The sequence below is a fragment of the Monodelphis domestica genome, chromosome 1 (assembly GCF_027887165.1).
Source record: "Monodelphis domestica isolate mMonDom1 chromosome 1, mMonDom1.pri, whole genome shotgun sequence".
Lineage (NCBI taxonomy): Eukaryota > Metazoa > Chordata > Mammalia > Didelphimorphia > Didelphidae > Monodelphis > Monodelphis domestica.
The window spans coordinates 255,947,244-255,960,219 of NC_077227.1; the positions used below are offsets into that span (position 1 = coordinate 255,947,244).

General features: G+C 38.2%; 1 protein-coding gene across 4 annotated transcripts in view; it reads left to right on the plus strand.

Annotated features, from left to right (window-relative positions):
• Nucleotides 1-11,068, plus strand: part of NEK9 (NIMA related kinase 9) — a 40,771-nt gene extending 29,703 nt beyond the window's left edge. For 2 of the 4 annotated variants that reach the window (XM_007472800.3, XM_056810676.1), the window contains exons 17-22: nucleotides 1,122-1,292; nucleotides 2,427-2,486; nucleotides 5,434-5,630; nucleotides 6,239-6,403; nucleotides 7,208-7,420; nucleotides 8,384-11,068. In XM_007472800.3, coding sequence (XP_007472862.1) covers nucleotides 1,122-1,292; nucleotides 2,427-2,486; nucleotides 5,434-5,630; nucleotides 6,239-6,403; nucleotides 7,208-7,420; nucleotides 8,384-8,506 — 929 coding nt within the window. In that variant the 3' untranslated portion in view covers nucleotides 8,507-11,068. Of the gene's footprint in view, nucleotides 1-1,121; nucleotides 1,293-2,426; nucleotides 2,487-5,430; nucleotides 5,631-6,238; nucleotides 6,404-7,207; nucleotides 7,421-8,383 lie in introns of all 4 variants that reach the window. The other 2 variants (XM_001367733.4, XM_056810675.1) reach the window with 1 other exon arrangement.
• The last annotated feature ends 1,908 nt before the right edge of the window (nucleotides 11,069-12,976 follow it).

Consider the following 12,976-nt stretch of genomic DNA (forward strand, 5'->3'; position numbering starts at 1 on the left):
TTTGAACTTTGAAATTGGATCTTCTCTTTACTTTTCCTGCTTCTTTTCTCCTTCTGCCTTCCTAACTACTTCTTCCAGTTGCCAAACATCTCAACAGAGGCTTTTTCATTGTCTGGTCTTCTATTCTTGATTTGAATTGTCTTTATTGCTTCTGGATTTGTGTCCATTCTGTTCAGTTGAAGGTCCTAAATGGCAATATTTTAAATAAGTAGGGTTATTTGTGTGATTTAATGAATGAAAATATTTCATACTGGTTCAAAAGTTTGGGGAATATTTAAGAGGCAACCTTAAAGGAATTTTGAGCATGCCTTAGACTGAAATCCAGAGGACACAGTTGAGGAGCAAGAGAAATTAGGAACACCAAGACACAAAACCAGTGCAAAACGTTTTGATTAACATTTTCTCTGAGGGCAGCTGGGTGGCTCAGTGGATTGAGAGCCAGGCTCAGAGATGGGAGGTCCTGGGTTCCAGTCTGGCATCAGATACTTCTTAGCTAGGGCAAGTCACTTAATCCCCAATACCTAGCCCTTATTGCTCTTCTGCCTTGGAACCAATACACAGTATTGATTCTAAGACAGAAAGTAAAGGTTTTAAAAAAATTGTATTTTTGATACATGATTTTGCCTCTAACCTGATCTCTTCAAGAATGGAAAATATAGAGCAGCATTCTTTAACTTGGTATCTAACTTTCTCTATTTGATTCTTCCTGGAAATTTTTGTTATACATTAGGTAGGGTTGTTGTTTTTTTAACTAGGAAAAAAAATTTCCAACTTAAGAGCATTGATCGATGCCATGGTCAGTCATGATTCCAGAGGATCAGTGAAGCATGCTGGCCAATTCCTGATGTGAGGTGATGGATTCAGCAAAACGAAACACATTTTTAGACATGGCCAATATAGGAACTTTTTTTGTTAACTATGCTTAAGGATTTGGGGGTTTACTTGTTTGGGGGGGGGATAAATTGAAAATTTTAATGGAAAAAGAAAATCCATTAAGACAAAAGAAACTTGTTCAATTCTGAGAGAACTTCTCTACCAACAGGAACTAAAAATGAGTAACCTAGAGGGATAGAAATTGCTATCCTATTTAACTTCTTCTCTTACACATTTTCCTCTTCCAGATAATCACATTTTTGCTTGGGGAAATGGTGGGAATGGCCGCTTAGCAATGACTCCTACAGATAGACCTCATGGCTCTGATATATGTACTTCATGGCCACGACCTATTTTTGGATCTCTGCATCATGTCCCAGACCTGTCTTGCCGTGGCTGGCACACCATTCTCATTGTTGGTAAGGGTTTGATGTTTGTGAGGAATGGGACATGAATGGAACAGAGATATAGGAATGTGTTTGGAAGAACAAAATATCTTTTAAAGGATTTTTGCTGCACATCCACTTTCCAAATAAGATGCTTATCTAAGGAAAAGATGGGGCTATGAGTTAATTACTTCTTTTAATATGGCATAATCAATGACTTTTAGTAATAATCACTCCTTTATTTTATTTTATTTTTTTATTTGGTCAATTTCAAACATTATTCCTTGGTTACAAAAATTATATTCTGTTCCTCCCCTCCCCCCGCCCTTCCCATGGCTGACATGCATGCAATTCCACTGGGTATTACATGTGTCCTTGATCAGAATCTATTTCCATGCTATTGATGTTTGCACTAGGATGTTCATTTAGGGTCTATATCCCCAATCATAATCGCTCCTTTAGGCAGTTTTGCATAGGAATTTTTTAGGAAATAGGCTTTTTTGCAAGGAAGGAATATATGTTGGGAAGGAACTATTATATAAAAAAAAGGCCCTTTTAAAAAACCTTTAAGAGTATATTTTCTGAAGCTTTAAAAAACCATAAATTTTGAAATTCCCATAGTCATCAGTGGAAAATAGGACATTTCCATTTCCTGACTTGGTGACCTTCCTGTACTTGACCTCTCTTTCACATGACACCTTTGAACCCTCTGAAGACCTTTGGTCTCCTCTGTAGTATTTCTCCTATGTTTTTAGATGTTTATTACTTAGCACATGATGCTCTAATTTAACAAATTAAGCAAACTTTTAAAAAGAAATTTGAGATTGTTAAGCTGCTTTCTGCATTAAAAGGATTTGATAGTAAATTAAGCCACAAAGGCGAGTGTTGGGCTGCTGGCTTATTATTTTAAGCCTTTTTTGATAAAGTATTAGAAGCTACTTCTACCTCCCCACAAAAACCAAACAAATAAAATTATTTAAAGCAACCTAGAGTCAGAGACCTTCAACTTTTAGCCTTTTCTTTCACTCTTACTCTTTTCAACTATAGTATGCGTATATGTGCATACATGCATACACTACCACCACACACACACACACATGCACGCACGCACACACAATATATGTATATGTGTGTATTTCTTACCAAATATTCTTTTTTTTTTCCCAGAGAAAGTATTGAATTCTAAGACCATCCGTTCCAATAGCAGTGGCTTGTCAATTGGAACTGGTGAGTAATAAGCTTTAGGCAATAATTATTTTCTGAGAGGTACATCTTTGTGAAAAGATCTTCTAGGCATTCTTTACCATTCAGAAGAAAATGGGGAATTAGATTCATTGGGAGCTGGAGAGCATACTGACTAAGAAGAATTGCAGAATGATTGGTTTTTACAACTATACTGTACTTGCAGAAGGCTTAGTATTCCTGATTTGGTAGGAAAGCTCAACTCTTCTTCTATGGCACATCAGTTATGTGAAGTTAATTATTTAGGGGTTGCTGATCTTGAGTACTGAGTCTAGTCCTGGCGTCCTCTGGCATCAGTGTGAACATGAGCATCAATATGCAATATCATCACTGAGGGAGGATCTAGTGGGGTTTAAAATGCAAGCACAGGAAGAGAAAGTTCTTTTTACTAACTCTCTTGAACAGACTGACTTCCTGAGCTGCCACATGAGAAGCAGAGCAGAATGGAGAGGACCATTCTGGACTGAAATCTGGGACCTGATCTTAAGTTAGGCTGTGATCTCTCTCTACCACTAGCAAATTCACTCTCTTTATTAATAAATGCTTATAACACTGGTGCTGAGTCTCCAGACCAATTTTTATTTTTTACACAGTTAGCTTCAGTGATCTATCACTGTAATAAAATGAATGGATGACCTATATTCTGCCCCTTCTCTTCTTGAGCCCAAGAGCTCTAGGTTCTTACTGTCTCTTCCTCTAATGGACCCTGGAAGAATCTTAGTTTTTAGGGACAGTCCTTCAAAATCAGAACTTTTAATGAAAAACCCAGCTAAATACAAAATATGCCTAGGAAATTCAAACCAGAGCTATTTGAGCTGCTTTTTCTTTTATATTTTTATTATTTGGAACTATGCCAAGAAACAATTTTTGTTCCTTTTGGTCTTTACCTGTTGTAGTTCCCCAAAGGGCTGTGGTGCTTTAGATCATGAATTCTAATAGCTTGTGGTACCACAGTAGGTAAAGACCAAAAGAAGAAAACATTCTCTTTCCTGCTAATTTATCAAGAGGCAATTTTTGAAACTGATTTAAATCTGTTGAGCTACAGTTTGTATGGCAAATGCTTTCTGTTAGTTTGTTCAAGCATCTGTGACTGTTGCCTTCATTTGAACTCCAGATATCTTTCATAGTTGGTTAAATAGTTCTCTGCCAAGCACATTTGCTCTATCACTACCTTGTTTTGATGGTCTAATACTTAGAGGGGGGGGGGGGGGGAGAGGGGAAGGTTTAGGGTTTCAGATGAGACCTTGAAGGAATACTTGAATGCTTGGGGCAGCATGGAGGCAGACCCTAGTCTAATTATCTATATTTGTCAGGGATCCACTATAGCCCATCTGGGCCCAGTTCTGGTAAACCCTTGTTTTTCTATGACTTGCAAACTAAGAATGATTTTTTACATGTTTAAATAAAGTTTTATTTACCATACTGGTCAGCCATTATTTGCCAACACCCATCTATATCAATAGAAGATCTTAACATGGGCAATCCCCCAAATAGCAGCTAAACAAATGATATATATATATTTTACTTGAAATGTACCATATGATTATTATAGTTTCCTTTTTCATTATGTTTTTATCAATTAATGTAATTTTCATTTCCAATTCAATAAGCATTAAGTACCAAGTACTGTGCCTAGAGTATACAAAGATCAAAATGAAATAGTCCCTGGGCTTAGGGAACTTGGGTTTTCCTCAGAGAAAAAACTTACATATAGATATAAATATATGCTGAGCAAGTTCTGTGATGACAAGAAGAACATTAATTAAAAAGAATAAGGAAAGGCCTCTTGTAGGAGGTAGCATTAGTCAAAATAGAAAGGTTTATTGAGTTGGAACATAAAATATATGAGGTGCCCTCAACAGAAATGGAAAAATTGATAAAGATAATGAGTCTGGGAGGAAAAGTTAGTTCTTTTTTGGACATGGTGAATTTAAGGTGCCTGTGGTATATCCCAAAGGAAATACCTATCAAAAATTAGTGATTTGAGACTGACTCTTGGGAAAGAGGTGAGGACTTAATGTGAAGAGTTGTAGTCTTCTTCAAGAGATGATGATTGATCTGATTGGAGCTGATTACAAGATAGCTTGATTACATAACTGAGCACAGACCAGTTCTAGCCTTCATCAAAGGTAGCCTGGAAAAAGGAAAGCCTGGGGAAAATGGTATGTTTCAAGGAAGGAAAGAACCAAATTTAACTAAAGATTTTGATAATGAATAATCTACAAAGCAATGAATCTTCATAGCCTCTGCAGACTATAGCCTAGAAGGGCTGTAGCTTGTGTTAAGTACCTTTTGATTATAAGAAAGTAGTTACAGAAGAATTCAGAGGGATAGAAATGTAGGTGATATTTGAGTAGGACATCATTGTAGCAGAATTGTTGAGATGGAGAAGAAGCAATAGAGCAGCTATTAATGATAGAAAAAACAAATTCTGTTTACTTATAGACGGATACTTTAGAGGCAGCATTTAAGTTACTATTGAGCAGTGCAGCTAGTTGGCTCGGTGGATAGAGAACCAGTCTTGGAGATGAGAGGTCCTGGGTTCAAATTTTACCTCAGACACTTCCTAGCTATGTGATCCTGGGGAAGTCACTTAACCTGCCTAGCCCTTACAATTATTCTGTCTTGGAACCTATACTTAGTATTGATTCTAATACAGAAGGTAAGGGTTAAAAAAAAATTATTACTAAGCACCAGAATATTTAGCTGGTTTGGGAAATGGAGGTGAAATTAATCTTCATGTAGACATTGAATGAGCAATATCTTTTTTTAAAGACACATTCATGAAAGACGGCTTATTGACCTATTACTATTTCCTAATTGCAGTTTCAGCTTGGGTATATAGCTTGGTTCTTAATAATCCTTTTCCCATGGTAAGTAGATCCCCGAGGTTGACAGCTCTCCGCTTTCTCTGTCTTCTGTTGGTCAGTAGCTCAGAATTCCACCCAAGGAGGAGGGGGTGGAAGAGAAGAAGAAGAAAGCCAGCAGGAATCTGAGACTCCTGATCCAAGTGGAGGTTTTCGGGGAACAATGGAGGCAGACCGAGGAATGGGAGATTTAATCAGTCCAACTGAGGCCATGGGGATCAGTAGTGTGGGCAGCAGTTCCTGCCCCGGCTGGCTGCGCAAGGTAATTGTGTATTTGAAGTTAGTATATCTTGTATTTGAAGGTAGTACTTGCTAAAAAAACCTTGAGGGAAAAATTGTTAGAGCTTCTCAGGATTACCCATGTGTAATTCAGCTATTTAGAGCAAGTTATTCTTTCTAATTTCTTGGTAAATATTGACTCTCCTTTCTGGCATTTCTTCCTGGCTTACAGGATATGTAAATATAAAGGCATGTGACTTGTTTTTATTCATCTTGGTTGTTTTTTGAAAGGGGTCTGAAAGTATGAAGTAAGAGTAGTATAGAACACATATAGCCTATCTTCTGTCATTGAGACACTTTCTCTCCCTACTGTTGTCAGAATAAATTGAGTTTCCAGACCTTTTGAGTGAAACTGCGTGGTGATAAGGGTGAAAAAGATCAGATTCCTAACATTGCACCATCTTGTTCTCAGGAACAAGTTTAACTGGCCATCACTGCTTACGCTATTAAGGACCAAGCAACCAATAAGGACAACTATCCCACACCACTAGAGAGTGCAGATATAAAGTGAAAAACTAGGGGAGAAGGGAATATTGGGAAAAGAGGAGTTGTTGACAGCAGACCGGCTGAGATTCTTTTCTTGATGCCTAGGAGTTAGAAAATGCAGAATTCATCCCCATGCCTGACAGCCCCTCACCCCAGAGTACAGCTTTTTCAGAACCTGAGAAAGATACCCTGCCCTATGAGGAGCTACAAGGACTCAAAGTGGCCTCTGAAGCTCCTGCAGAATGCAACAAGTCTACAAGAGAAGCCTGGGTAATAGAGCTTTTTGGTTTGAATTCCAACTTGATTAACAATGACTATATTCTTCCCCTCAAATTTTTGCTGTCACTGTCTAATAAGAATCATCTCACTGTCCCATTGCAATTCAGCACATTCTATATTTCTTGTTTCATAATTCCTAAATCCAGTATTCAGAGTTAATGCTTTTAATGATTCTTAGGTTATCTTAGGAGATGAGAAGTACCAATGTAAAACCCATCTTTATCATCATCACTTAAAATTTGTTGATCAAGTGTGAGATGCATAACATACCCTAAAATTTGAAGATTTCAGTAACTGAGTTCTATGGTAATATTACTTGTTGGCTTCTTAAACTATCACCAGAAAATTTGGCCCCAAATTTTTTCACAGATATTCTATTTGGAGGTTGCACAGCCTCTGTGCTTATGATGTAGTAAAAAAGATTTGTCCTTTAACTTCAGCATTAAAGATAACATGTCAGTGTATTTTAAAAACTTACATGAAACTGATAACTTTTCTGGAAGGCCAATCATTGTTACTTCTCATTGGATAGAGATCTGAGATGCTGAAAGTAAAAGCAACTCAATCAGAAGATGACAGAAAGAAACTCTCTGTTCATCTCCATCAGTCAGTCTCTTATTGCTTCCTGATGTTCTTCTTACAAAGAAGCTTTTATCTTGTAACTATGAAACAATCTTATGAGTTTATCTAGAGGAAGATTATGATTTCATGTTTGCTTATTTTTTAAAAGGGAATTGTGGGAGCTAACCATAAAAAGGTAATATTCAATTCCTGTTTCATTCTTTGCTTCTCCAGCTCCCCCAGCTTAATCCAGTAGTAGTAGGATGTGCTGGTAAGGGAGCACCAGTGGCTACTGTCTGTGTTTGTAGCAGCCTGCGGGTGGAGGTGGAAAGGCTAGAAGGCCTCGTGTTAAAATGTTTGGCTGAACAGGAGATGCTGCAGCAGGAAAATCTCAAAATTTGGACCCAGCTCCAAAGGCTCAATAAGGAGACAGAAGGAGTGCAAAAGGTGAGAATAATGATAATTTTTGTACTTACTTTGAATGACCTTTGAGTCATAGCACCAGATGATGTTCATATGTGCCCCAGGTGTAGGGAAGTGAATGATAAATGGTGGCTATGTTTTTCATCTTTTCTGAGTTTCAGATTGTTGAAGGGAGCACCATTATTTACACTTACTAGCTGTGTGACCCTGTGCAAATCTTTTAACCCTGTTTACTTCAGTTTCTTCATCTATAAAATGAGCCATAGAAGAGAACAGCAAACAACTAGGATTTTTGCCAAGAAAATGGGACCACAAAGAGTCAGACATGACTGACACAAATTAACAATAATAGCAGTCTTTCAAAATACCAGATATTTCAATAAACAGGTTTCTTTTGAGATTGTTGTTGTTTAGTCATTTTCCAGGCATGTCCGTCTCTTCGTGTCCTCATTTGAGGTTTTCTTGGCAAAAATCCTGGAGTAGTTTGCCATTCTCTTTTACAGCTCATTTGACAGATGAGGAAACTGAGAACCAGTAAGTCTCAGAGGCCAGATTTGAACTCAGGAAGATGAGTTCAGGCCCAGCACTCTTATCTACTCTGCTACCCAGCTGCCCTTCTTTTGAGGTACTTTCCCTTTAACTGAATATGACTTCCATAATTTCTAGTGGTAGAACTTGCACAGTTAACCACTGAAGCCAGAATAGGCAGCTGGATTTCACTAAGTTCATCACCTTTATCTGACATGGTTTTTGAGGAACAGCATACTAGCATTACTGAGCATGAGGTGACTGACAGAACTGTGGCAAGGGAGAAGCTGATGTTGAAACAGCCCAGAAAAATATATTTATAGCCATGGTAGTTCTAGAGCATCTCATAAAACTGAGACAAATTATTAGGAATTAGCTTGAGAAGTGTGTATTCATAAACTGACACTCCTTTATGACCAGAAGCCAGTGTTGCTAATTTGACACTTTTTATCTGAATAGTTGGAGACTTATTCCAAAGGAACTCAGACGGCAAAGGAAGAGATGGAAACAGATCCAAAACCTGACTTGGATTCAGAGTCCTGGTGCCTTTTGGGAACAGATTCCTGTCGGTCCAGCCTTTAGTGTCCTGATCCTGTACATCCCCAGTAAGATGGGATCCTTGCAACTTCACAGCATAATTACTGAATGCAAAGAAAAGCTTTCCTGGCTTCATTTCAGTTGCAGACAAGGAGCAAAGCAGGAGGCTCAGAAGTGCCTCCAGAGTACAGATGGAGGGAAGCATCTCCTTTTAGATAGGAACTAGGAGTGTATCATTTGTTTAGTTTTATTTTTTTAAGGGGGAAGGGCCCTGTGTCCCTGGCTTTGTCTTCTGTGACTACTGCAACAACAGCAGCTCTATACCTCATCTGTTGATTCCACCTTTGAAGAAGAGAAACAGCCCTGCCTTGCTATTTGCACTGGTAGCAGCTTGTAACCATTTATAATTTTCACCACTTGTTGGGAGCTACCTTGAGAACTCAGCACTGATCATTGAACTTCTAGGTGGAGGAGGGGAATGTGAAAAGCTTGAGAAAGCTTGTTAGGAGCTGGCTGGCTGGCTATAACAGGGCCTCCAGTCCTGCCAAAGTCAGCTTAAAAGATGGCAAAGTATTCTGTGCCATCTCATAGAATCTGAAGAATTGTTTTATAGACTAGTTTTTGGCTTATTTTAATAGAGTTGAAACACATGCAGCTAAATATTTTTGGAGAAAAGAGGGTTTAGATTGATTTTCCTCTGAAAGTTGACTGAGATTTCTCTGATGAGAATTGGACAAAGAAGGGCAGGCCTCTCCTTATTACATAGTTGTACTCTTAGCACATAATGCTAGAGCTTCTGCACTGTGGATGAGGCAAGGAGAGATTTTATAGCCATGAAGAGACCTCCTGAAGTGCTGTTACTTCTTTGAGTATTGAAAATATTGGAGATGCAAGAATCTCTTAAGACTAAGTAGCAAGGGAAAAGAGGTCCTACAATGATATTGTCCTCAACAGCTGTGTTTGGCTTCTTAGAAAGTGCTAGTGGCAGCCATGGACCTTTCTCTTGTGAGGAGGCCCTTTCTTCCTTCTGCCTTCACAGCTTAATTGTGTTCTGATGTTAACATCAGCACCACTAGCCACTGCTGTTCTGTGTCTAGTCAGTATTTTTTTTTCCTTTGGTTCTTATGAAGCCATAGAATAGCCAGTGAATCCATATATTTTCCTTATTCAGTGGCTATTAGCCAGCACCAAAGTTCCTTGAATGCATAACAAACCGAGTTAGAAGTTAGCAAATGGAAGAGATGGACAGGGAGTCCATCCTCATCTCTGACCTTTATGTCTGTTCTGCCACTGTAGGGAGGAACAAGCTACCTTTCTCAGAAAGAGTTAATTGTCTACATTTTATTCCTGAGTCCAGATCTTAAACTCCATAGGTTGTTTACTATGTGTTTGCTGGTTTCCTTTAAAGGTATGAACTTTATATTTCAGTTTATGAAAAGTGTCAGTTTATGAAAAATGGAGTGTCTTGATTTCACAAGTGCCTGCTTATGGGTTTCATATCTACCTCCCTACAATCAGCCACGTTGTTTTGTTCTTTTGTTTTCCCTAAACAAAAAGGTGATATTTGATTTCTGTTTGGGGTTATGAGATGAATTTGCTACCAGACATACTTTTCTAGTCTTTTGGAAATGGATTTAAAGTCTAAAGCTTGGAAAAACCCTATGGCTGGGGTTGGGGGTTTGGAAGAAGGGAGCAGCTGTGTTTAACGGGAGCAGTTGCATTCTATATCATGTTCCCATTATCTTTACAGTTAGGGGAAGCCAATTATAGTAGTACTAATATAATCACTGTACCCTTTGATTAAGGAAGGGGGCCAGCCCCAAATTTAAGAATATAAATTCTAGGAACTTAAGATTTTTACAAAAACAAACAAACATACAAACAGAAAACAACCCTAGTGGTGTGTTTTGTTTTATCACATAAATACTGCCTTGATTTGAAAGGGCTAATGGGCCTTGCTCCTGTAACCTTTACTTTCACTGTCTCAGCAGGACTGGGAGGTGGGTTCTGGTTGGGAATAAACCTCAAGCTTTGTTCCTGAAGGAGAATTGAAGGACTTGGTCATGTTGCTAAGACTGTGAGATGTAAGTGAGCATCAAAGGGATAAGAGGCCTGCTCTTAACTCTGACATTAAGTCATTTTCTAGCAACACAACACTGGTCATTTTCTATAGTATTCTGCCTTTGAGAAGACTTAGTTTCCTGTTCATCTGGCTGAGAATTTTAAGTTCTGTACCTTTAAAAACAATTTGTAATTACCCAAGAGATAGAGAAACCTTAATGGTTTTCACACCAACCAGTTATGCAAACAAAAACCCATTCAGAGTTGGCAGCCATGTATTGGATATCATGCAGAGAGCATGCAGGCATAAGTGCCTTTAAATGGTTCTTGTTCCCAATGTCCTTTTTATTTTGTCCTCTCTTATTTTTCTTCTTTCACGACTAGATGTGTATTCATTAAGCTTCCTACTAGTATTGCTTTTGAGTTATAACCCGATTAAAACTTCTGCTCTGACACTTAAAAACTAGCTCATCATTAGCATTATGTTTGAAAGGATAAAGGTGGAATGGTTTGGCATTTGTTTAAATAAACATATTAACTCTTAAATGGTGCAGTGCCTCAATGAGCCTATGTGTGCCTTGGGGTCACTAATGATAAAACACTTTTTAAAAAATGTTGGGCCTATTCTTGCTTTTTTATTCTTTTTAAAAAAAATCCTAGTTGAAATATATCCTAGTGAGGTAAACATTGTAAAGAATATATTTAGGCAAAAACCCTTACTTCTCAGTTTTATGTATTTTAATATCAGAATATGGATGCAATTCATAAATCCAGTGCTGGAAATAGTTTGCAATTAAAGTGGGAAAGAAGAAACACTAAACAGGGAATCTTTTTTGTTCACATTATCTAATCTTAGAAGTGACAATTCTGCCATATATAAAACCCATTTCCCTGAAAGAATTGAAACTATATTTATTCTCCCAGCATACCAGAGAACCAAAAAAAAAAAACTATGGAGCCAAATTAAAGAGTTGACTTGGGACATTTTTCTCTGCCTAGCTAACAGTTTATCTTTCCACTTCAACTTCTACCTACCTACTAGAGAATTTCAACATATAGATTGATGGTCCCTCAGATACCCTATTTTCCAGTTCCTCTATCTCCTCAGAAATGGCCATGCCTAGGAACAGTTAAGTTGCTCGATGGAGAGAGAGAGCCAGGTTTGGAGACAGGAGGTCCTGAATCCAAATCTGGCCTCAGATACTTCTTAGCTCTGTTTCCCTGAGCAAGTCACTTTTTGCCTAGCCCCTACTGTTCTTCTGCCCTGGAACCAAAACTTACTATCAATTTTAAGACATAAGGTAAGGGTTTTTTAAAAATAAAAGAAATGGTCATTCCTTTGATTTTACTACTTATCTACCTATACCATTTCCATGTTCATGAACTCCACAATACCTTTATCTGAACTCATAATCTTTTTATTATTTGTTTCCTGTGTTTTATGACCTGAAACTCTGTTCTTTTTCCTTGCTATGACCTTCTACTCTTCAATTCTTTTCCCAGGCTGATACCCCTACATTGGCTACATTCTCAACTCCTTGATGAACCAGTTCAGCTCTATGCTATTCTCTACTCTCTGATCTTTGGCCTTCCTTCCCCACCCTTCTTTTTTTTTCCTATCTCTAATCACACCTAGTCAACTCCTAAATTACTAGGATTCTGACCGTGGTTGGCATCCTTGACTTCCCATGCTCCTCTCTCATTTAGTCTGTGGCCAGATTTGTTACTTTTACCTTTACAACATCTGATGTCTTCTCTCCACTCACACAGCCACTACTTTGCTGCAGGCCCTCATTTTCTCGATCATGAACCATTACAGTAGCCTTCTGGTTGGTCTCCCTACTTCACTTCGTCTTCCACCTACCTGCCAAAGTTCTTTTCTCTCCTTCTTCTTGTCTTTTGCTTGACATCCCCCTACCCCCACCTCCATTTGCCTTTGATACCGCTATACTGGTCATGCTCTTCTTTAAAAATAACCCTCTTGTCTCTAGGCTTCTCTTTTCCTCACCTCTGCCCCATCATTTCCCTGGCCTCCTTCAAACCTCTTTCAAATCTACCTTCTTCAAGAAACTACCTGTTTGTTTCCCTTCTCCCCTCTAATCCCTTGGTGCTATCCCTCTGAGATTATCGTAGTTTATATCTTGCGTGTGTACATGGTTTTTCACATGATTCTCCCCTATTAGTATGTGAATTCCTTGAGGATAGAATGTTTTTGCCTTTCTTCATTTGTCACATAATAGGCATTTAATAAATCTTTGACTAAGAACACAGTGGAAAGAACACCTGAGAAGTAATTTAAATAATAATTCCTTCAAGAACTCATTCCTAAACTTTCCTAGAAAATAGTATATATGACAGGAGGGGTTTCCCATTAGCATGATATCTAAAGGCAAGGATTTAAAGGAGCCTATTCCAACCTGTCTCAGAACTTTAAAAAAGCCACCTTTTATGACT